At 39.2% G+C, this 25542-nt stretch overlaps 1 protein-coding gene and 1 long non-coding RNA gene across 3 annotated transcripts in view; one reads left to right on the top strand and one right to left on the bottom strand.

The window, feature by feature from the left end:
* The window catches only part of COL28A1 (collagen type XXVIII alpha 1 chain), a 176179-nt gene extending 169347 nt beyond the window's left edge, over window positions 1–6832 (top strand). The window contains exons 34-36 of the mRNA XM_047850690.1: window positions 2527–2719; window positions 5192–5364; window positions 6685–6832. Coding sequence (XP_047706646.1) covers window positions 2527–2719; window positions 5192–5364 — 366 coding nt within the window. The 3' untranslated portion in view covers window positions 6685–6832. The remainder of the gene's footprint in view (window positions 1–2526; window positions 2720–5191; window positions 5365–6684) is intronic.
* Window positions 6833–7491: 659 nt separating this feature from the next.
* Window positions 7492–25542, bottom strand: part of LOC125161070 (uncharacterized) — a 46058-nt gene continuing 28007 nt past the window's right edge. For both annotated transcript variants that reach the window (XR_007150460.1, XR_007150461.1), the window contains exon 4: window positions 7492–8453. This is a non-coding gene — a long non-coding RNA (uncharacterized LOC125161070). The remainder of the gene's footprint in view (window positions 8454–25542) is intronic.

Here is a 25542-nt window from a genome sequence, read left to right as displayed (position 1 = left end):
TGGTGAGGTAGCGTGTGTGTGTGTGTGTGTGTGTGTGTGTGTGTGTGTGTGTGTAGGAGACACAGTGTGGCAGGGCTGTGGAGAACAGTTGAAGAATTTTTCACCTATCAAACTAGTAATTACATCTTTTTTCAGTCATAATAGCTAGGAAATGGTGATCATTTAAGAAAAAACACTAGTGAGAATGCAAATTATAAGACTTTTCTGGAGAAGACTGTCTCATAAGCTTCAAATATGTGTGTTCTTAGATCCAGCAATCAGCATGTGGTTTCCAACAGAAAAAAAAAAGCAAATAAATTAAATGTTTAAAAAGGTATTTTCATTGTATATTTAAAGGTAGTAATATAATTAAATGGTATTTTAGGGCCACAGTAATATAATAAGTTCAAAAAAGGAACATAGAAAACCTGTTAACACTCCAATATTTTTTTTTGTTAAAATAAATGCACAGAGGAAAAAGATTGAGGTAAAAATACACCTGAATATCATCTATGATTATTTCTGGGAGGTGGAATCCCTTGTGATTTTTATTTTCTTCTTGTTGCTTGTCCAGATTCTCTAAATTCCCTTCAAGGACTGTGTTTGTTTTTATAATTAGAAAATTATAAAAATGACAAACCATAATAATGATGCATTTGTTTAAATAATCTGAAATCTCATGGAACCAAAAGGGAAAATAATTCTCACTGATGAAAAAATATTAATTCCATTTGCTCTAGAACCTGAGGTATAATGCTCTAGCAGTCAAAATTCCCAAATGATGCTGTGACTGAGAAAGAAAACACACACTCCTACACTTACAAGAGGTAAAGAGTAACTTATGAGGCCCTAAGGCTTGAACAAGGGAATGATTTAAAGGCCGAGTTAGTTCCTTTAAGAAAACTGCTGCCCAGTGCACTTCTTCAAAGGAAACTTCTCACCTGACAGATAGTAGATCTGAAGTGTAGCCTACTGCCTATTGGCTTTTTTACGTTTGATAAACTACTCCTTAGTCAAGCTTTTAAGTTATTTTTTTCCTTAACAAAATATGTGCAAACAAAACAAAACCAAAACATAAGATTTCTTTCTTGAAACAGGCATTTCTCAGATTTTATCACCAGCTTACCAATGATTTGGGGGAGGCTCTTTATTCGTTTGGAGCTTTAGGTTCCCCTATAGAAAATGAAGTATTCACAGAATTTTCCTTTAGCCTTAAAATTCTGTAGTTCAATGATGACAACAAAATTTCACATTCAAATTGATATATTGTACACACAAGACCATTCTCAAAGAAGGAGGAAGGCCAAGTGACCCATCGTTTTATCTCCATTTGTCCCAAAAGTTGTGTTTTGGGGCTAGTGACATACCATAATTGTATTTGAATTGAGTGCTCTTTATATTGGGCTGATGACTACATCAGTCCCAATGGAAATGTTTGCTTTGATTTACCTGGTAGTACTTTAATCATTGTAAAAATGTACACAATGAGTAATAGAACTGATTAGTCCTTCCGTGTGTGTGTGTGTGTGTGTGTTCTGTGTGTGTGTGTGTGTGTGTGTGTATGTTTGTGTGTGTCTAAAGTTTAGACAGCAGAGAGCAGCTAATGATAACAGCTGGCTCTGGTCCCAGGATGATAGGAAACACAGGTAAGAAAACATCAAAAAATGACTTTACTTAGTTCGATTTGCCTATTTAAATAAATAAACAAAAAGAAAACAAAAAGAGTGCCTTGCAAGGATAAGTGACCATACCGTGCTAAGACCAAGATAAATGATTGACTCAATTCCCTGTAGCTGGGGTCCAAGGGAAAAGAAGTAAAAGAACTTAATTGGTCCCATAAAAGACTGACCTTGTCAACAATAACTGACATGACTTTTTTTTCGAAACAAAATACTTTTTTTGCCTTGTCTCATTACATATCATAAATTCAGACAGAACTTGGAAACTTGAGTCCAGAAAACTTGCTTTTGACATTATGTTCCTTTGTTCCTTCACTAACAAACATTTTTAGAACTTCTTAGAAGCTGAGCATCCTGCAGCATTGGGCATTTGCTGGGGTCCAGATAATAGGATGAGACGAAAAGCAATTGCTACTATTTTTATTTCACCTGCATGATTGTCCTCTGCCACCCAATTCCCAATCCCAAAATCATTTGAGGGTTTGTTGTAGATATTTTGGAATATATTGTTAATTTCTCTAGTGTTAAGAAATGGAAAAGTCCGTTTAAAAGGCAAGATCAAAGAAACTAGTGGTTATTTCCCCTCCTCATGACAGTGAGTATGAAAAGAATGGAGATAAACTTCTCCCAAGCCCATACCTTTCATACTCTGAATGTGGATCTCTCCGGAAGGCCAAGCACAGGGACATCTGTGCCTGGCAGAAGGGAAGTCCATAACTTAGGTACTCTGGGAGGCATGACACAGAAGAGGGGCATCATTCCCTGAGCTTTTATTGAAATAATATTGGAGAGTTGGGGAGAAGAAGCAATGCTGAGGTTTTCCTGAAATATTTCCCCAAACTAGAAACGTGAATTTTTTTGTGTGTAGGTCACTGTCTCTGGAGCCCAGGACAAAGAGAAAGAGCCTAACTGGGCTGATGGCCTGACTACCACTCCTTCACCTGAGGCTGCTACCACCCAGGAGCCATTGCTCAGCCTCCCTGAGGAGGGGGCAGAGGGTCTGGAAACAAGAATTCCAAGTCCCATTTTGAACTTAAAGCCAGAAAAGTTGGCGCACCAAGGTAAGAGATACCTGCCAATCAGCTGCTGCATCTACAATGTCAAGGCACAGAAAGGGTGTGTCTCTGAAATCTCATTCAGAAATAACATGTGTTGACTCAGGGAGGACAAAAGACACTTTTCATTTTATTATAGGTAGAATAAGAAAACAGAATGGTCATAGGACAAATTTGTGCAATAAGAAAATTTTAAAGCTCTTATGTTTAGTTTTTTAGAGATTTAGGAGTTTTTTTAATGTTTACTTATTTTTGAGAGAGAGAGAGAGAGAGCGCGCTCGCACAAGCAGGGGGGGGGCAGAGAGAGAGAGGGAGACAGAGATTCCAAAGCAGGCTCCAGGCTCCAAGCTGTCACCGCAGAGCAGGGCTTGAACTCACGAGCTGTGAGATCATGAAACTGAACCAAAGTCAGACACTTAACCAAGTGAACCACCCAGGTGCCCCATGTTTATTGTTTTTTGTTTGTTTGTCTGCTTGTTTTATTTAAATGCTTTTACAAGGGTACCTGGGCAGCTCAGTTAAGCATCTGACTCTTGGTTTCAGGTCAGGTCATGATCTCCCAGTTTGTGGGTTTGAGCCCCATGTCAGGCTCTGTGCTGACAGTGCGGAGCCTGCTTAGGATTTCTCTCTCTCTCTCTCTCTCTCTCTCTCTCTCTCTCTGCCCCTTCCTGGCTTGCTCACTCTCTCTCTAAAAAAATAAATACACATAAAAAAATAAATAAATTTAAATGCCTTTACAGATGATTGTGTTCTCATTTTGCCATGGCCCCTACCACTCCCTATTGTCTTATATGTGGCCTTGACTCATGTAGACATTTGAATTTTTGACTCCTAGATTATAGAAGAGAAAAAAGCTAGAACCTAGATTCCAACTCATCAACATATTTTCTGTGGAGTTAGTATCTATAGAAATTAATCATTATATATATCGTTTCTGAAGAACATCCAAGAGAGACAACATCTTTGCCCAAAAGAACCTTAGATTGGTTTGACAAGTTACACGGTATACATTACTTAGTTATTGTTTTTAACAGTGGAGATAGTGAAAGTCTACTCCTTTCCATTCGGTCTAAGGAGTCTTCATAGGAGAAGGAGATTTGGAAGTTAGTTTTAGAAAATAAAGGAATACAGACATGCTCTATATCTGGGGAAATGATTACAGGAGATGGAGAAAGGACTTGTTTTACAATTGAGAAATGAAGCTTATGGCATATAAACTGTCTCACAGAACACAAGTCTCAGGCAGTAAGTACCTACTTGGTTTTTGTGGTTTTTCTCACCTTGGAATCACTTCCTCAGTAAGGAATACTAATCAAAACACTAAGGAGTACCATGAAATAAAGAGAGATTTAATGAATGGCTTTCCTATTGTACTTCTCCTTTGTCTTTTTTTCCTCTTTACAATGCAAGTGTTTCTGAGACTTATTTGCAAATAGACATTAAAAGGTCATGATTTTATTGTCAAGAACTATTCTTTTTATTTATTTTAAAAACTTTTAAAATATTTATTTATTTTTGAGAGAGAGAGAGAGAGAAAGAGAAGGGGAGGGGCAGAGAGAGAGGGAGACAGAGGATCTGGAAGCGGGCTCTGTGTTGACAGCAGACAGCGCAATGCAGAGCTCAAATTCATGCACTGTAAGATCATGACCTGAGCTGAAGTCGAATGCTTAACCCCCTGAGCCACCCTGGCGCCCCAAGAACTACTCTTCTTAAGAGAAACCTGTGATATAAAGAGAGTCCTTCATTTTATTTATTTATTTTGTGGTAACTTATTTTATTTTCATTTATTATTTCATTTATTATTTTTATTATTTTATTTATTATTTTCATTTTACATTTCATTTATTTATCTTGAGAGAGAGGGAGAAAGGGTGCCTGTGTGTGCAAGAGCAGGGGAGGGGCAGAAAAAAAGGGAGAGAGAGAATCCCAAGCAGGCTCTGTGCTGACGATCTATCCCACAATCCATGAGATCATAACCCGAGCCTGAACCAAGAGGTGGGCACTTAACTGACCAAACCACCCAGACACCCCAAGGATTTTCCTTTTCTAGTGGGCACAATTACATGGGATCACAGTGGCGCTTTCTAGAGGGAATGTGTACAGAAGGCTGAGATCCTCTTTATTCCAAATGTTAATCTGATTTTAGGTCAAGTCCAAAGTAAACGAAGAACTCCTGTTTTTCTCTTGCCAACTAATCCCTGCAAGAGTGTTAGCCAATGAAGGCTCATGGGGTTATGTTTTCAGGGAAATATACATTTTTAATGAGGTTACATGAAGATCAAAGGAGTATCCAATAGTGGAGTTTCAGGTGCTGGAGGAAATATTTTAGGTATCAGGGAACACGTCTTTAACTTGGAACCATATTTTCTTCCTTGATGTGTTTCTGTGCATGGAGAATAAACTTTACAAAGCTTTCTCTTTTCATCTTTTCAGGGGGATAAAAGCCTATAATAACATGGTATCCTTTTCTGACTCTAGATCCTAGATGCTTGGAACCCCTAAAGCCGGGAGACTGTGGCGAATATGTAGTTCGATGGTATTATGACAAACAGGTCAACTCCTGTGCCCGCTTTTGGTTCAGTGGCTGTAATGGCTCAGGAAATAGATTCAACAGTGAAAACGAGTGTCAAGAAATCTGCATTCAAGGATGAGTAAGTGAATCAACCTCTAACGAGTGTAGTCTGCACACCTAGAAAGAGCATCTATAATTTCAACACATTCACCCAATACAAATAAAACACCACACCTGAGTACCTACTGAGTACTTAAAATTCACAAGCATAGGTGAGTCCTTACAACCACCCCTAGGATGTAGGTATTAACTACTTTTATAGGCAAAGAAACTGAGGCTCTGAAAAGTTCAGGGACCCCTGGATGGTTACCCAGCTAAAAAGTGGCAGAGCTGGGGATTTGAGTCAGGGATGTGTAACCTCAAGACACAGGCTATCACTACATCACAGCCAGCAATGTAGTTCTGATACGAATTATGTCAGATTAAACACCTGGCCCAACCTCCCAACGTCCCCAGCCCCCACCCAGTACATCTCACTGGTCTCAGTGCCCAACCCCCTTACAGCCCTGTCTATAGCAAAAGGGAAGTGGTAGAAAAGATTTGAGTCTGGGAATCAGAAGGGATGGGAGTGTGTCTGTGCATAGCATGTGGTGAGATCAGAAAGACATCCTGCTTGGGGGAAACCCAGCAAGATGGTGATTATGGGAGATGAGAGGTACTGGGATAGGAGTGAGGTGCTGAGGGTAGTTAGATTTTTGCCTCCCTAGCCCTGAAAGTGATTGAGAAACCAATCTGAATGAAAATTCAGGGGTGCCTGGGTGGCTCAGTTGGTTAAACATCTGACTTTGGCTCAGGCATGATCTTGTGATTCATGAGTTCGAGCCCTGCATCGGGCTCTGTGCCAACAGCTCAGAACATGGAGTCTGCTTTAGATCCTGTGTCTCCCTCTCTCTCTTCCCCTCCCCCACTTGTGCTCTGTCTCTGTCTCTCAAAAGTGAATAAACGTTAAAAAATTAAAAAAAAAAAAAGAAAACTACTTAACTCAAATTTATTAACAATTGTCACTTCTCACTCCTCTAACATGTTTGGTAACAAAGGTAAAAAAACAAAACTATATTTAAGACAAAAGTTGTAATTTAAACAAAGAAACTCTTTTCACCCTTCCTTTAAAATATGTAAATGAGTCACTCAGTTTTCAGGGGCAGAATGAGAAAGCACTTGATAGCCAGGGACTCGCTGAAGACCATAACGGCTCCGGAACAGGGTATTTTAAAGGCAAGACTTATTCTGAAAACTGAGCCACTAAACTGAAATACGACCCAACAGAGTAACAGAGAATTGGCTCTGTCACTTTTGTAATAATTTTGCGACATCCAGCCTGGGAAGATCATTAGTTCTGAGCTGTGCTTAGACAGCATTTTTATATATCATCTTACAACACACTTTTTTCTTCTTTCAGGCCTGTGACCCTCATTCAAGTTTGGAGATACAAAAAAGGGCAGTCCAGGAAGACGAGGCTGGAAGAATAGCCATCTTAACAAAAACAATTTTGTGTGGTTTAATTACATTTTTATTATGTAATATTTGAGACCACAAAAGAATACATACGATATACTTGTAAGTTACCAAACACCATAACAAGATGAACATCAGTGAACATATCATACAGACAATGAACCAGACATAATCAATTCTGTTGAAGCTTCCTGTGTTCCCTTCTGCAATCCCAGCTCCTTGTTCCCTGCCAGGGATAACTCATCTTGAATTTTGTGTTTACCACTTCACTTTTCTATCAGGTTTTTATAGGTAATTTTACATGTAAAATCATTTTTTTTTGTAGCTCTGCACAATACATAGTCTTGCTTATTTTAGAGCTTTATAAAAGTGGGGTCATGTTCTAGTCTTCTGCAACTTGCTGTTTTCATTCAATATTATCATTAATCTGTATGTTTTACCATATCTAAATGTATTCCTAAGTAACTTATTATTTAGGTTTTTTGAGCTTTGGAACATTTGTTTCATAATATGTAATTCTTTGCAACTTGGTGTGTCAATATATTATAATTCATAGATGTCCATTTACGTTCAAAGTTGCATCATATCTGTGGGCATATATCACAAAATATGTTTAACCATTGCTTTGTCTATGATTAAACTGTTTCCATTTAATTTTTCCCCCTGTTCCATCAGTGTTGCTACAAATGCTCTTATGTAGTTTTGGGTGTATGGGTACCAGTGTTTTTCTAGGGTATATACTGGGTATAATGATGGAGTTGTTGGGTTCCAGGACATATAAATATTCAAAAATAGTATATTATACCAATTTTTCCCCCAAAGTGTTTTGAACCAATTCATTATAAATTCCCACCAGTTGTGTATAAAAGTTTCCACTGTTTGATAATCTTGTCAACACTTAGTATTATCAGACTTCTCTGTTTTGCTAAAAGTGGGTGTAAAATGATATCTTGTTTTAATTTGACTTTCTCTGGTGGCATCTAACCTTGTTTGTTTACCATCTGGGCTGAGGCTTCTGTGAAATGTCTGTTGATATTTGGAGAAGATTTTTCTATTGGATTGTTTGTCTTTTCCTTCCTTATTTAATTCCTGGAGTTCCTTATAGATTCTGATATTGAATTCTTTGTTTATTATTTGTGTCCTCATATCTTTCTAAAAGCATTCATTATCATTTCACATAAATTAATATTTTAGAAAAAATTCTTCATTTAAACAAATTCATTTAAAGTCACATCAGACTCTGAGCACTGGGAAATTTTAAACCCAGCTTTAATCAGGCTCTTAGAATTGCTAACAATCCTTAGAGTCTTCTAGTCCTATGTCTCCTCTGTTGCTTATATCCTTCAGACAAATACTCTAAGTGACTGGGTCGTCATGGGGTGAACATTTCTGGTAGGACAATTATCTCCTTCTGAGGTAGCCCATTCTTTAGATAACATTGACTCTCACGGATGCAACTTGACCTGGATGTCTCCTTTCATTCCAACAGCTCCTGCTCTGACCTTGTGGAGCCTTTCAGATGGTTGTGTTCTTGTTTTAAAAGAGTTGATATGTGCTCCTTCATTCTGGGTGCTTTGGCGGCTTCCCCTATTTCCACGGCTCTTTTGTCATTTTGACAAGCCGAGCATGTCTTCGAGCTTGGGACAATGTTCTTGGTGACTGGTGTATGAGCGAAGGGTGAACTAGCACATCCTCATTCTAAATATGATGTTGCTGTAAAATATAAAAAAAATCTAAGATGGCTTCCATGTCAATAGAAAACATGGGAAAATTTCCTTCTGTCTTGGAAGCAAAAAGAAATAGGAATTATGCAGCAGGAATTCTAAGTAGTAAGTAGGACTATGGATTGTAAAGACAGCAAAATTAAAGACTTCTTTTCCTATTTCTCTCTGAAATTGACCAGAGGGTTCAATTTTATTTTTACCACCCTTCAAATTTGCCCTTAAACTCCATACTCATGATTTCTTGACATTATTTTTAAGAATTGATGGAATTTTCCAGTTATTCTCTCCTTAGCATATTAGTTGGCGCCATCTTAAATTTATCATTTCAGAGTTTTCCCTCTCCTACATTTTAAGGAAGGATGCTATGGTTTTGCCAGCATCTGCAACTTGGTTGGGGTTTTTCTCAAAGTGATTCTATTATGAATAAATCACTGCTTGGACTTGTTTTCAGCTGTTTAAAACATTGAAACATTCTCCTCCTTAAAATGCTTTAGGGTTTCTCCATCTTTGAGACACAGAGAGTAAACCTTCCAGTGTAGTATTTGAGGGCCTTCAGGACATTTCTGCTAGTTACATTACTAGTTTACTTCCCTCTGGGTTCTTACACGTGTTCTTCAATTCAGCTATAGTCAAACATTTGCTCCTTTATGAGCGCACCATTTATTTCCCTTTGGAGTATTCCCTTCCTCACTGCCTCCCTGATGGCCTCCCTCTCTCCCTTCTTCACTTACCATTACGGAATGCATTTCGTATCAGTAGATAAAGAGCTACCCTAGGTTTAAGTGCTTCACAGCTGCTTGTTTTATTTAATCAATTCATCTTTGCTGGGCCTTTAAATGTTCCCAATCTTTTGCTATGACGACCAAAATTTCATTGAATATTCTTGTATACCTTTGTCTTTGTGTAAGTATATTCATAAGGCAAAATAGGACATATAGAATCTATCGAATATATTCATAGGGCAAAATTATATGGAAAACTGTAAAGACACAGAGAATGTACTTCTTAAAATCACTTTAAGTTTTTTCTTTTAATTCCAGTATAGTTAACATACAGTGTTATATTAGTTTCAGGTGTGCAGTGTAGTGATTCAACAGAGAATGTACTTTCAATAGGCGTGTCAAAGTGCCCTCCTTAAAGACTGTGCCAATTTACATCCCTCCAGCATAGCAGTGTGGCTGTTTTTTCACCTTCTCACCATCATGCAGTGTTATTAATTATTTTATTTTTTCTCATTTTATGGTTAAAAATGGAATCTCACTTTTATTTTTTTCAGTTTTTTTCAAAGGATGTTTTTATTATTTTATTTTATTTATTTATTTTAACTTGTTTTATTTCTTATTTTTAAAAATTTACATCCAAATTTGTTAGCATATAGTGAAACAATGATTTCAGGAGTACATTCCTTGGTGCCCCTTACCCATTTAGCCCATCCCCCCTCCCACACCCCCTCCCGTAACCCTCAGTTTGTTCTCCATATTTATGAGGCTCTTCTGTTTTGTCCCCCTCCCTGTTTTTATATTGTTTTTGTTTCCCTTCCCTTATGTTCATCTGTTTTGTCTCTTAAAGTTCTCATATGAATGAAGTCATATGATTTTTGTCTTTCTCTGACTAATTTCACTTAGCATAATACCCTCCAGTTCCATCCACATAGTTGTAAATGGCAAGATTTCATTCTTTTTGATTGCCGAGTAATACTCCATTGTATATATATACCACATCTTCTTTATCCATTCATCCATCGATGGACATTTGGGCTCTTTCCATACTTTGGCTATTGTTGATAGTGCTGCTATTAACATGGGGGTGCATGTGTCCCTTCAAAACAGCACACCTGTATCCCGTGGATAAATGCCTAATAGTGCAATTGCTGGGCCATACGGTAGTTCTATTTTTAGTTTTTTGAGGAACCTCTATACTGTTTTCCAGAGTGGCTGCACCAGCTTGCATTCCCATCACTTTTGTTTTAATATGTATTTCTCTTTCTTTTGGAGGGAAGTGTTGCTCCAACTACAGCTCTGCATGTCCACAGGAGTATGTATGGAGAACAACAGCAAAGGAAAGCAAAAGTCTACATCATTTTCTATAGTGGAGTTGAGTGCCGGAGCTGAGCTGTCTGGCAAGCATGGCTAGACCATGTAGCATCATTTGGTCCTAGTTAATCCTACACAGGTTCTAACCAAATGCCACCTAGCACATTTTTTAGTGTTAGTTCTCCATATTTATGAGGCTCTTTTTGAGACATTCATTCATTCATTCATTCATTCAACAGTTACTTACTGCCTACATGCACCAGGAAACATCTCTGCATTTATGAAGCTTATTTTCCAGTGGAGGAGAGAGAAGAGTCACATAAATGTCAAATTGAGATTAATCTGTAAAATACTGTGATGTGTTTGGTACCATGAAAGAGGTAAAGAGGTCCATTGTGCTAGAACACATAGTAAATACAGCAAGAGAGAGTAAGCCTCCAATGCTATAGAAGATTGTAATTGTTCATAATTATTCATTCTTTCTCTGTCTTTGCCATGCTCCCTGTGGGTAGGGTGTACTTTCCCACACACTTGACTTTGGGCTTAGCTACTGACTTGCTTTGGCCTATGGAATGTGCCCAGATGTGAGGGATGCCAGGACTGTACTACGTGCTTTGGCCTGTGCCTCTTGCTCTGGACCCTTACCAAGAAAATAGCATGCCTTCACCTTTATTTCTGGAAAAAGAAGATGTAGAGAGCTGAAATGAGCCCAGGCAAGCCCAGTTGGACCAGGCAAAGCTAGCTGAGCCCAGCTGAGCTAGAGACGGCTGCAGTCCTCATGTCATGTAAACAAGAAATAGATGTTTGTGGTCATCTGCTACTTAGATTTTGGATTGTTTGTTACCACTGTAAAAGTTGACAAATACAAATCCCTCCTCCCAGGCTTGCCTTGGGTGTATGGACAGCTGTAGCTGCTGGCCCAGCTGACATGAGTAAGTCTGTAGGAGATGGCTGGGTCTCTTCCCTTGTAGGAAAAGGCTCTGACATGCCTACTGTTGCAGCTTCTTGAAAGAAGAGAGAGAGAGAGAGAGAGAGGGAGGGAGGGAGGGAGAGGGAGAATTTTGCTTCCAACTAAGATGAAGTAACAGGGACCAGATTTACCCTCATTCCTGAAACAACCAAAACCAGACAAAATATAGGAAATGATAGTTTGCAGAACACTGTAAATCAGTCAAGGGAAAGCAATCATTCTGGATAAGCAGGAAAGAAAATGGAGTAAGCCCTGCAATTGCCCCACTTTACTGATTTGAGAGCATTTCCAAGCCACAGTGCAAAGAGGGAGAATGAAGGCAGAAACTGACAGACTCCCCGGAGCTGAGTGAATGAACTGAGAGTCCAGGAAGACCAAGGGGACTAGAATTCTGAGGAGGAAGACAGAATGCTGAAAAAGAGACAAGTTCACAGAGTGGGAACTTGGGAGATCTGTGGAGGGTTCCCCTTAAGTATTCAGCTAAGAACTGATGCATGAACGCATATGAGGAAACTACCCAAAGCTGGAAACTGAACCGCCTGGAGGACGTGAGGCAGCACGTGCCTGGTACTAACAGTGGGCCAGAAAACAGTGCCCATCACACCAGCCAGACTGTAAAACCTCAAGATTCCCAGAATAGTAGGCAGAGTCCATATTCTGGGCCATAAAATAAGTGCCATTAAATTTAAAAGAACTCAGATCATACAAAGTATGTTCTCTTATCGCAATGAAATTAAATAATAAACCAACAACAAAAGTGTATTTTGAGAAATCTCAGAATATTTCCAAACTCTATAAAACCCGTCTATATCCAAGGGCCAAAAAAGAAACCAAAAAGTAATTACAAAGTATTTCAAATTGAATGAAAATAAATATACAATGTATCAAAATGTGTGGGCTGCTACTAAAGCGGTACTTACGGGGAAATTTATAGCACTAAATGACTACCAGAAAAGAAGAAAAGAATCTCAAATCAATGACTTAAACATCCATCCTAAGAAACTAGTAAGGAAGAGCAAATTAAACCTAAAATAAGTAGAAGAAAGGAAATAGTAAAGACAAGAATGGAAACTAATGAAATAGAGAGCAGAAAATAAGTGAGTATAAAGTTATCAAATTGTTTAATTTAAATAGATGCAGTTCATTGCATGTCAATTATATCTCAATAAAGTTGCTAAATATTTTTAAAATGTCTTGTCTGAAGAGAGAGAGAGAGAGAGAGTACATGAGTGAAAGTGTCTGGAGTGGAGAGAGCACATGAGTACAGCCTGAGTGAGAGAACTCTCCAGAGACTAGAAATTCCTATGTGTTTGGCATTTTAATGTACATTGTCCCTGTCTAGAAGTAAATGTAGCTACTTTGGTGATGTGTGATCAAACAAGTTAATATCCTTTATTCTTAAGGAGAGAAACTAGGGGGTTCAGAGGAGGGTATGCAGAGGTTCCTTTTATATTACTTAACCCATAAATGAGCTGGCTTATTTCCTGTGACAACTCCAAGTCCTTCTGAACCCCAGCTTTACTCCTGTTGCCCCCATCTCTGTTAATGGCATTGCCATGTTGCCAATCTTGCCCATTTATTTTCAATTCCTTACCTTCCTTTCATATTTCATAAACCATTGAGTCCTCCCAATCAGACCTCAGAAATTTCTCTCAAATCTACCCCCTTTCTCTACATGCTAGCTTCTATCATCTTTGAGTGCTCTCTTTACTTGTTTTAGTTGTCATGTCAATTAACACTTCATAGAATCATCAGAAGTATTCTAAGATATAAATCAGATTATTTTCAAAGCACTACTTCCCATTACCTTCATGATGAGGTCCATCCTTCTCAGCAGGGTTTAAAATCCCCTTCACAATGCAGCTTCATGCTGCTCCATCAATCCCTCCCTACCTTATGCTCTAAGCATTCTGCTTAATAATCCCATATGTACAAGTAAGGTTTGTTTTTGGTATTTTTGCCTTTGTGTCTTCATACTTTCTGTTTCCTCTATCTCTTCTCTGCATGGCAGACTCCTACAGATTCTGTAAGACTTAGTTTCAATATTATATCTCTGATGAAGCCTTCCTCAGCTCAGAAAAAAATGGTCCCCTTTTGTTTGACCCCCAAATAATATTGCCCTAGTGGCATCTACTAATGGCACAAGTGAAATAACTAACTGTAACCTGGGACCGCCGACTTGGATTTCTACAGTGGTTTGGGCTAGGCTGTCACAGAAATGCTAGCATAAAAAAGGGAGTAACAGGAAGAAAGAGGGACTAAGTAGGTCAGAGTTTGTAGTACTACCTTTCTTGGAACCACTTAGAGACAAAGACTATTTGTAGAAATATAGCAATAAAAAATAAAGAGTAGCCATTCTCTTAGAATTAGAAGCATGATCTATGTTCTGGGCATTTAGATGCTTGTACTTATTAATCCCACCCACCTGACAAAGAAATAATTTACTTACTGAGAGAGGGACATGTATCGTTCCAATGGAGACTATAAACAGGCATTTAAAAAATATATTTATTTATTTTGAGAGAAAGAGAGAGAGAGGCAGAGAGAAAGGGAGATAGAGAATCCAAGCAGGCTCTGCACAGTCAGCACAGGGCCCAACGTGGGGCTTGAACTCACGAACTGTGAGATCGTGACCTGAGCTGAAATCAGGAGTTGGACACTTAACCAACCAAGCCACCCAGGTGTCCCTAAACAGGCATTTTTATTTATCTATTTATTTATTTTGAGAATTCTTTAGTTTTTTTATTTATTTTATTTTTTATTTTTTTTCAATATATGAAGTTTATTGTCAAATTGGTTTCCATACGACACCCAGTGCTCATCCCAAAAGGTGCCCTCCTCAATACCCATCACCCACCCTTCCCTCCCTCCCACCCCCCATCGACCCTCAGTTTGTTCTCAGTTTTTAAGAGTCTCTTATGCTTTGGCTCTCTCCCACTCTAACCTCCTTTTTTTTTTTCCTTCCCCTCCCCCATGGGTTTCTAAACAGGCATTTCTAAATGGGGCTCATGCACCAGGGACAAGGAGAGTGGTCACTACCTTCCACTGGCCAGTGTAGCCAAATGCTAATTGAAAGCCCATGTACATTTTTGTTTGTTGGTGTGACTAGTACAATTCATTTTAGTGAGTATCCATCATTATGGGAAAAGCCACATGGAATAAGAAGTAGAAGTCGGGAGACAAGTTTCTTAGTTCAACTCTGTTAAAAGATTTTTCAACTGGGGCGCCTGGGTGGCTCAGTCGGTTGGGCGGCCAACTTCGGCTCAGGTCATGATCTCGCAGTCTGTGAGTTCGAGCCCCGCTTCGGGCTCTGTGCTGACAGCTCAGAGCCTGGAGCCTGTTTTGGATTCTGTGTCTCCCTCTCTCTGACCCTCCCCCGTTCATGCTCTGTCTCTCTCTGTCTCAAAAATAAATAAACGTTAAAAAAATTTTTTAAAAATTTTTTTCAACTGATTTATCTGGTTTGTTTCATAAAGAAAAACTATTTCAAGACAATGAAGTTTTGAAACTCAACTCTACAGTAATATTTATATTTCCAATAGCAAATGCTCTGGCGAATGATTTTAAGTAGAGTTTTGGCACAAAGAAGTGGAAAGTTTTTCTGTGATATATTTGTTACCTGCACTTTCCTAGAACTGTTAGTTCCAAATTAATGAATATCTCTCTTAAACCTGTTTTCCAGTACAAATCCTACCCTTCCACTGGTCATTCTGTTTTACATAAAGCTTAAATGAGTTTCCAAAATGAAGGAGTTTTCCATTATTTTATTTTGAGAAAAGCTTCCCAAATTAATTACTACAGGATATTGAATGATATACTTTGGTTTTCTGAACCATAAAATATAAAATAGTCATGAACGCATTAAAAGACTTGAGTAGGTTTCGAGTATTTTCTATATGCTTTCTCTAGTTTCCACTTCTACCATGGGAAATCTGTGGGTTTTTGGGGGGTTTTTTGGTCAATTCAAACAACATTGTATAGCCTTTAACAGGGAGGGCTTTTTTATTCTCTAGATTCTCATCATTTTAGAAAGAATCTATATCTTCCTAGAAGAGTTCTTTAGTAAATATATATTCTTTTTTAAAAAAATAAAAAAAATATTTTTGAACCTATTTAAAACTAGAGAATTTTGTTCCTGGTGATAGGGCGACTTTAGTTAGACCAATCCTCTTTCTGGAAACAATGAAATTGTTGAAAAGAGTAGAAGAAATTTCTTTAAAGCATCAGACTGCTAATGAGATATTGAGCAATAACAAGGCTAAAATCTAAGTGGAAACAGGATATTAGAGATGTTAGTAGAACATTGGAGCTGGTTTTGCCACACAACACTTATTTCATACATTCTGAAAGAAAACATGTAGGTGATAGAAACCATCTACAAGATTAAAATATACCTAATTTCAACAGGCCAAGAAAAAATTAATTTTTTTGTATTTTCTTATTTAATATGTGCCATTTCTTAACCACCTATAATGTAGTTAAATTTGATGAACAAAACAGTGTGGTGATTGTCATGTGGTCATTAAATAATGTACATCTTCAATTTTTTAATAGAAGTAAAATTATAGGGGCATCTGGGTTACTCAGTTGGTTAAGGACCCAACTTCAGCTCAGGTCATGATCTCACGGTTTGTGAGTCTGAGCCCCATATTAGGCTGTGTGTTGACAGCTCAGAGGCTGGAGCCTACTTCCGATTCTGTGTCTCCCTCTCTCTCTGCCCCTCCCTTGCTCAAGTGCTCTCTCTCTCTGTCCCAAAAATAAACATTAAAAATTAAAAAAAATGAAATTATAAAAGAAGTAATAGTTGTACAAAAGAAAGTGAATGCATGGCATCTCTAGGAAGGATTATAAAGTGGAAAGAGTAGAGGCCCAGGACACACTTCCCAAGTAACAGCAATGTTAGAGGGTTGGAAATTAAAGAGAAGCCTGGTGAGGATCCCCAGAGGGAGAGGCTCGAGAGTCACAACTGAGGTGTCTAAGCAGAAAAGCCAAAGAAGGAGAGTTACTGGTGATAAATGCCATTAGGAAGTCTGGTAAGATTTACATCAAGTGTCCACTACATTTAATGACAGGATGGTCATGGAGATCTTGGCAAGAACACCCTTAGAAGAGTGAATGTTTGGGCTGAAGCAAGACTGAGGTACCTAAATGAGAGAATGGGAAGGAAGTACAAACAGGAAATGTAGTGTAGTCTTTCAAGTAATTAGGTGGGAATTCAGAGGAAAAAGCCTAGATGGTAGTTGAAAGGGGATAGAGGCTATATCAGTTATTGCTCTGTAACAAACAACCCTACAACTGAGTATCTTAAAACAAGGATTTATTACAACTTTTATGTCTTTGGGTAAGTTGAGTGGTTTTTCTGATCTGGGCCTGCCTGGACCCACTCATGCATCTGGGGTTGGTTGAGGGCTAACTGATCTAGAATGGTCTTAATTATAGTTTAGAAAGTTGGTTTTCTGTTGGCTGGGATGGGGGAGGTACCTGAACCATGTTTCATCATCCAGCATGCTAGCTTACATGGTGATGGGAGGGTTCTAAGTTAGAGCACAAACCTACAAGATCTCTTGGGGCCTAGTCATGAATTGGCATTCCATTCTGCCACATCTCACTATCCAAAGTGAGTCACAAAGTCAGCCAATATTCAAGATATGGGGAAAGAGATTTAACTCTTAATAGGAGGAGCTGCAAAATCCCATTGCAAAACCCACTGGTAGGGGTAAAGAATTGAAGCCATTTTTTGGCAATCAATCTATCACATGGGATGAAGGCTTGTTTTTATATTTGTTTTGTTTTTAATGGAACAGACTTAATTATATTTAAATGATGTTGGGAAAGCTATATAGAGGGAGAAGTCAAATATATGAAGGGAAGAGATAATTCCAAGAAGGAAGTTTCTGAGTTACATGGGGAGCATATGATCTACAGCACAAGTGGAAGGATTAGCCAGAGATACCAGTTCCATTGCAACGTGAAGGAACGAGGAAAAGAGGGGTGCCAACAGAGAAATGTATTGATTTGGTGGTATAAGGTTGAGTGAATTTTGTCTAATGGATCCTTTCAAATGAGAAGAAGGCAAAATAATTTGTCGGGAGTGAGAGGAGAGGTGTAAAGCTGCATGTCTATGGATCTAAAAGGGAAACTAGGGGCGCCTGGGTGGCGCAGTCGGTTAAGCGTCCGACTTCAGCCAGGTCACGATCTCGCGGTCCATGAGTTCGAGCCCCGCGTCGGGCTCTGGGCTGATGGCTCAGAGCCTGGAGCCTGTTTCCGATTCTGTGTCTCCCTCTCTCTCTGCCCCTTCCCCGTTCATGCTCTGTCTCTCTCTGTCCCAAAAATAAATAAACGTTGAAAAAAAAAATTAAAAGGGAAACTAGAGAAATAGTAGGTCTGGTTGAGATCAAGACCATGGCTTTGAAGTTTCAGCAATTAGCATGGTGTTGTGATTTTCTCCAACCACATTAAGGTGCCTAGGTGCAGGCTGGTATGAGACAGACTATTAAATTCATCCAGTGTCGAGATTTTGTTAGGCCAATGAACTGGAAATACAATGGAGTAAGGATGTAGTAAGAGAGTAGTAGATGGCTCATGAAATACAAATCAGACTGAGAGAGAAGAAAAAATGGAAGGTAGCTGTATTAGTGTGCTAGGGCTGCCATAACAATACTATTACCTGGGAATCTTAAACGGAGAAATTTATTTTCTCACAGCATTGGAGGCTAGAAGTCCAGGATCAAGGTGTCAGCGGATTTGATTTCTTCTGAGGCCTCTCTCTTTGGCTTGCACATGGTCACCTCCTCACTGTGTCCTCAGATGGTCTTTCCTCTGTGCAGATACATGTCTGTGTCCCAATCTCCTCTTCTGAGAAGGACACCAGTCATATGGGATATGACACAACCATATCCCATATGGGCTGTGACCTCATTTTACCTCATTCTACCTCTTTGAAAGCCCTATCTCCAAATACAGCCACATTGAGGTGCTGGGGGTAGGACTTCAACATACGAATTTGGGAGAGACAAAATTCACCTGGAAACTGTGGTGACAGTTGGTAAGTGAAGAGATTCAAAGACTGTTGGCTTTGTTGAAGTCAAAGACTTCATGGGAATGGATGAGAAAGAATTGGAAGAACATGGTTTTATGGTTAATGAGTAGCATGCCTGAATTTTATAACTTCAGGTTATGACAAAGTGTAAGACAAAGCAACGAGAGTGAGTAGCTGAAGAAGAAAGAGTGGTCATGAACTCAAGAGGCCAGGATTCTGAAGGGATTTTCCACATTAAAAGAGACGTCACTTAGGTCAACTTGGGATGGAGGGTACTGATAACAGGAGGATGGGTTATTGGGACTTGAAGACTGTGAGAGAATCAGTCCTCAAAGCCCTTTGGTAGATGTGGTGACAGGCTATTCTTCCACAGGGCCTCAGGAGAGATCAGATACTAAGTAAATGGGGAGACTCTGGTCCCTCCGGACCTTCAGACTGGCTTAAGCATGAGGACTCAGGGGAGACACTCTGAGTGTCTCAAGATTCTTAGATGGGAGACTCTCTGGAGCTTGGAGGTACTCTAGGAATGAGAGGTCTGTGAGATGTTTGTGATGCCCAGGGAAGGGATCGTAGAGCAGGAACATGCTTTGTTCCTTGAGCCGAATTTAGATTATAATACTATTCCTCACTTTATACCTTTCCCGTCAGCACACAGCAATAAAAAGCAACAAGTAAAAACTGAAATATTGGAAAAATAAATGCTACTCTCCATGTTGCTAAAGCACATATTTTGAATCCTATTCTATAGATTTGCCTTTCTGGTGCCTTATTACTATGGTTACCATGTTTTCCAAACCAAAACCGGAGACCCTTAGGCTGGCAATAGGCAGAAATTCAGATTCATAGTAAAAATAATAGCATATATGAAGTGAATGCATATTATGTGCCAGATTGTTCTCTAAACCTGTTTATTTATTTAATCATTATAACAATCTGATTTTTCAAGTTGACTTTTAGATACTCTATTTTTAAAATTTTTATTTATTTGAGAGAGAGAGAGAGAGAGAGAGAGAGAGCTTGCAAGTGGGGAGGGGCAGGGAGAGAGGGAGAGAGAGAATCCTAAGCAGGCTCCAAGGTGTCAGTGCAGAGCCCAACACAGGGTTTGATCTCATGAATCCTGAGATCATGACCTGACTGAGAGTGGTAGTTGCTTAACCGACTGAGCCACCCAGGCGCCCCTATATTTTGGATTTGAGCAAGTGGTATGTTTTGCAAAAATGTTTTTCTTCTATACTGTGGGTCACCTGTTCTCTCTCTTAATAGCTCTTTCCACATTGTTTTAATCTTTTAGTCTTATGTATTATCTTTTTTTCCTTCTATTTGTAATACTTTTCCTGTTCTGTTTAGAAATCTTTGCTTATTTTAAGGTAATAAAGATGTTCTCCCATTAGTACTCTAAAAATTTTAATCCACTTGAAATTGACTTTGAGATATAGTGTGAAGTAGAGACCCAGACTTTTTCTTTTCATATTTCTACCCACTTAACTGAGTCCCAATTAATGAAGTGATTCTTTTCCCCACTGCACTGCACTTTGTTATCAGGTGAGCAGACATGTGTGATGTGTTTCTAGATTTTTTACTTTGTTCCGTTGCTTTATTTGGTATTGTGAGTAGAACCTAATTTTACAGATGAGGAAATATATCCATAGGAAGGTGAAGTAACCTTAGGCCCTAGGTCATATTACTAAGTCCACCCTGTCAATCATATAATACGTGTATATTAAACATCCCTGAATTAGTGCTTCAAAGAATACTCCCCCATACTAGTAACTGGTATTAGGAATTAATGGAAGGTTCAAGTCTGAGAAGTGGGTTTGAAAAACCATTCCAACATTCATTACAATTGAGCTCTCAGAAATGTTTCTATATCTGTAAAATGAGACAGTGATACCTATCTAGCAAGTTTGGACAAAACACAAATGAGATCCTGTATATATTATAACCTAGCACGTAGTGCTGAATGATATTTGTTTCCTAGTCCCTTGACAATAATGCCTAAGTCTGAAGAAATTTATAGATGAGTTTTCTGGCATTATATGTTCTGAGCAATTTCTGGATATTTAGTTGGTTATTGTTTCTTTGCTTTGGAGGTTGTCTCTAGTCTGGGCCTCACTAGGAAAACTAAATAGGTGGGTGCCAATACTTCATGGCAAAGATAAACAGAGAAGGAAGGACACAGCTGAGAAAAAATAACCAGGAGTGTGGCTGAACACCACCATGGCTAGTCATGTCTCTATTTTCATTTCACTTTGCAAGTACTAAGTTATCTTGAGATTATGGATGAAAAATACAGAGAAAGGTAGCAACTTGCCCAAGGCATTATTGTTAGATCAACCTAGGATTAGAATGCATGGTTTGTCCTTCAGCTCAGATTCTCATATAGCCTAAGTTGCTATGAGGAACCATGATCCCTGAAGCAATTTTTTTTAATGTTGATTTATTTATTTTGAGAGAGAGAGGGGGAGATAGAATCCCAAGCAGGCTCTGTGCTGTCAGCGTGAAGCCCAATGCAGAGTTTGATCCCAGGATGCTGAGATCATGACCTGAGCTGAAATCAAGAGTCAGACACTTAAGCAAATGAGCCACTCAGACGCCCCACTGAAGCAGTTTTTTAAAGGCAATTTATACCTCCGACAAAAACAGGTCCTCTTACAAAATATTTGTTCTTCCCTTTCCTGCCTCTCACCTTCTTACCTCTTCTCATTCAACTGTTTCCCATCTCAGTATTTCCCACTTCTTTGTCTTCTTCCCATGGTTTCGACCTACCTGATGTGATAACCCTGTGGCATTTCCCTCCAGCCTGATGAAATGCTGCCTCTTGCAACAGCATCAAAAGCACTTAGGAAAAATTGATTCCAGACCTCTGAGAAGTATTTATACAGCAACCTTTAATCCTACTGGCCGTGTCTGCAGAAGTATCTCAATTAAAGACATTGTTCACAATGCTTAAGATATTTGCAGAATAAAAATATTCTAAATTCACCTTAAAACTGCATGTGGTGGCGCTCAGCCTGCCCCAGTAGAAGGGGTGGGGGCATAAGAGCCCACAGTTCTGTCTGGTGCCCAGACTCACCCCTGCTGTGAACAGGTGCATCCAGGCTGCCACAGACAAATACTAGCAGACATCTGCATCATCCCACTAAGTCTTCTTGCTCTGATTCAATGCTCCTGAAGCATCTCCCTAATTAGGATTCCCAGGAGATGTGCCCATGGGGAGAAAATGGAACTGATCATGCATTTATTTGCCTAGTATAGAATAGGAGGGACTGACATTTCTTAATTTCAGTAATTTTTTAAAGACTCGAGGTAATGCAATTCCTCTGAAAAGCGGGGAGAACAAAACAGAGGAATAGAAGCACAAAGGATTTGCCCTGGAGTCACATTTCAAACCGATGGTTAATGGGCAGAAGTCATCTAAATAGAATAATAAACATTTAATTGCAGAATGTATAAAGAATATATGAAGAGCATATGAAAAAGCCAGAGCATAAGCCTTATACTAACCATTTTAGCCCCTACTTGTAAAGTCTGAGACTGTTTTGCAGCTTTATTAAATGGTATATGCCTCAGGCTCTATTTAATAATTCCATTTTCCCTGGAATTCTCATTCTGAACCATTTAGGATCTAATAGTACACTGGAATTTTAAGCATGTGACGAGAATGACTGAGAAATTTGGGTTCTGTTCGCTTCCCCCAATGCTTAGAAAGCAATTACAGACATGTCTGGCACCATCTAATACCCAGAACCCCCCACACTTTGAGCAGGATGCAGGATTTCTTAACCTTTGTGTCCTGGCCCCAGACAATGAATGGGGCTTGTGTCTCAGAGCGAAGAAAAATATGAAAACAGAGATGGAAGTCATGATAGCTTTATTCACTCTTTTGAAGGGATCTAGAATACAGGACTAGAAAACCAAAGGTGCTGTCTGTGGTCTAGAACTGGAGATCTCTGAAAATTTCTGGTCTCTGTCCATGAGCCCATCTGCCCCTTTAGCCTCTCTGCCTTTCCCTCCCACTGATGTCAATGAGGTCGAGGGAGGCCTGCCAGACAGAACCCATCAGGTGCTTGTAATTCCAGGATTACATTAGTATGTTTGCTAGCATGCTAGTTTCTAGAATCCACTTCCTGTTGGCAGTGGCTTCTCAGCAGTGGCTGCAGGATAAAGCCTCACTTAAATTCTGGGCTTATTTAACACTCTGCTGGCTCTGAGCTTCCAGTGCGAGAGCTGCATGATCAACTCCCAGTGGCACTGTGGGGAAGGAAATTTTGCCTTGGTCTCGGTGACATACTCCCACACATCGTCTCCTTCAGCACCAGACATGGCTCCATCGACTACGCACGTAGCTCTCCAGGCCATTTAAAAATGTGGAGCTTAATTATAGTCACAAAAAGACAAATACTATTTTATTCCACTTAGCGGTCGAAACCATAAAGACAGAAAGTATAATGGGGTTGGGGGAGGGGAGACTGGGGAGTTTATTGGTACAGAGTTTCAGATTTACAAGACGAAAAGAGTTATGGGCATGGATGTGAAATACCACTGACTGTACACTTAGAAAAGGTTAAGATGCAAATTTTATGTTATGTGTTTTTTAACACAATGGAAAAAAAAAAAAACCTGGGGCTTCATAAGCATGAAGTTGGGAATGAGAAGACAAGTTGCAAGCAGAAGTGAAGAGAAACTGCCACAGAGGTAATGTCATCTCCTTAGACAACAAGTTTTACTGGGAGAATAAATTTATTTAGCTGAGTGTGTGTAGGGAGCAGAGAATGAACGATGCATTTCGACCCCTGTTTGGGGCACATGCCCTCATATTCAGCTGCAGAGGACATCAAATCTCTAACCATTATGCAGGGAGGAAGCAAGTTCCCGGTGCCACATAGAGAAACCTAGTAAGACTTGTATATACAGGCACTGTCAACGTGCAAATTTTACTTATTAAACACCTATTTCCTCTGTTGTCCCTGTGCAACTCAGAACAGCAAGCACATAGCCTGGCAATAGTTTGCACACTCTTCCCTTCTCAGACTACAGCGCAAGAGGGTTGGAAACCATGCTTTTTCTTCTGTGCATCCCGAGCACCCATGTGTAAAAATTACGGAGGCTATAAACACAATTTTAAGTAGGATTTGGTGAGAGGAAGCAATGAAAGACCTGGAAAAAAATTTTCCCTTCTAAAATTAAAAAAAAAAAATCATCAATGTAAGAACTATTTGTTATTTGTGGACAATTTTAAATAATGAAAGAAATTAGTGAACTTTCCAAAGGTAACAGCAAAGGGCCCAAATCCTTTTGTTTGCTTTAATATGTGTGATGGTTAATTTATGTGTCAGTGTAGCTTGGCTTTGCTGTCCAGGTACTGGGTCAGACACCAACCTAAATGTTGTTGTGAAAGTATTGTTTTATTTATTTTATTTTAAAAGTTTATTTATTTTTGAGAGAGAGAGAGAGAGAGAGAGAGAGAACGCGAGCGGAAGCAAGCAACGAGGTGGGGGTTGGGGGGCAGAGAGATAGGAGACAGAGAATCCCAAGCAGGCTCAGCCCTGTCAGCACAGAGCCCGATGTGGGGCTCAAACTCACAAACCATAAGATTATGACCAGAGCCGAAGTCAGGAGTAGGATGCTTAACCAAAGATTCCTCTGAAACTATTGTTTTAGATGTGATTAATATTTAAAGAATTAAATCAGTAGACTTTGAGGAAAGCAGATTCTTTTCCATTATAATGTTGGTGGGCCTCATCCAATTAGTTGAAGACCTTAAAAAGAAAAGACTGAGGTCCCCTAAGGAAGAAGGAATTTGCCTCCAGACTTGAGCTACAACTCTTCTCCGAGTCACCTGGCCCGCCATGCAGGTTTTGGGTTTACTAGCCCCCACAATCAGTGAGCCAATCCCTGAAAATAAGTCTATGTATACACATCCTATTGGTTCTGTTTTTCTGAAGGACCCTAATACAGTATGAACAGTGACCTTTTGCAAACATGATTGGGAACTGACGACGGATATGTTGGTGTGACTCTTGAGATGTTGAGACTGTAAGAACAAGCTCTAAGGGGAAATGTGGGAGGCATCTGGACGTTTAATCTCCTTCATGGAGTACACATGAAACTACATCCAATATGATCATGCCGGATCTGATTTTCAGCCAACGACCCTCTCTTAGGGAGAAGGTCAAATGTGCACCACACTTAGTTAACTGACTGATTAGCTAGAAAGGCAAAAGTGGCATTTAATCAGAGGGGCATGTCCAAACAAGTAGCAATGTCCTTTTTTCCCCTGACAGCCTAGATTCAGCGAATAATTAAATTTTTATTGAATGCTGACTATATTTAGAGTACTGAATTAGGTGTTGTTGGGATTGAAAAAGAAGAAAAGACATCATATTCCCACTGAGCCTGCATACCAAAGGAGTGAGTTTAAGCCCACATGTAGACAGTAAGTCAATTACAATAATATTCCATAAAACTATCATTGTTAGGGAATGTCAGGTGCTATCCTAAGAACTTTTCATATAATGTAAACTTTTTCATCCAATACCAAATTTTGTTCCAACTTAAAAAAATTGGAGGTTTTTGTTAAGTGTGTATAATGCTTGTCATTAAGGAAATTCAAAAAGGTTTCTGTATCAGTGAAACATTTTGTTTATAACTCTAAGACTGACTTAATTGAGTCACTTGAGAAACTTGAACTCAGGGAGTTCTAAAGGAACCAGGCCTAGACTTTTCTTCTTAAGACTTACATCCTAACTTACATAAAGTTCATGTTTCTTATCATCAATCTTTTTTTTTTTTTTAAGGAGGCTCCACACCCAGCATGGAGCCCAATGTGGGGCCTGAACTCAGGACCCTGAGATCAAGACCTGAGGTGAGATCAAGAGTCAGGTGCCCCTTATCATAAATCTTAATAGATGTTTATCATGTAGCAGCTATTACTGAGGACACAGCCTTCAGTTTACAAATGCCAGAACTCAGTTCCTGGAGGTGAAATGATTTGCTCTCAGTCACTTATCTAATTACTTCAGCTAGTTATACAGTA

Source organism: Prionailurus viverrinus, chromosome A2, assembly GCF_022837055.1.
Source record: "Prionailurus viverrinus isolate Anna chromosome A2, UM_Priviv_1.0, whole genome shotgun sequence".
In the NCBI taxonomy this organism is placed as follows: domain Eukaryota; kingdom Metazoa; phylum Chordata; class Mammalia; order Carnivora; family Felidae; genus Prionailurus; species Prionailurus viverrinus.
The sequence above is the reverse complement of the archived record's forward strand: the minus strand, read 5'-3'. Positions and strand labels throughout refer to the sequence as shown.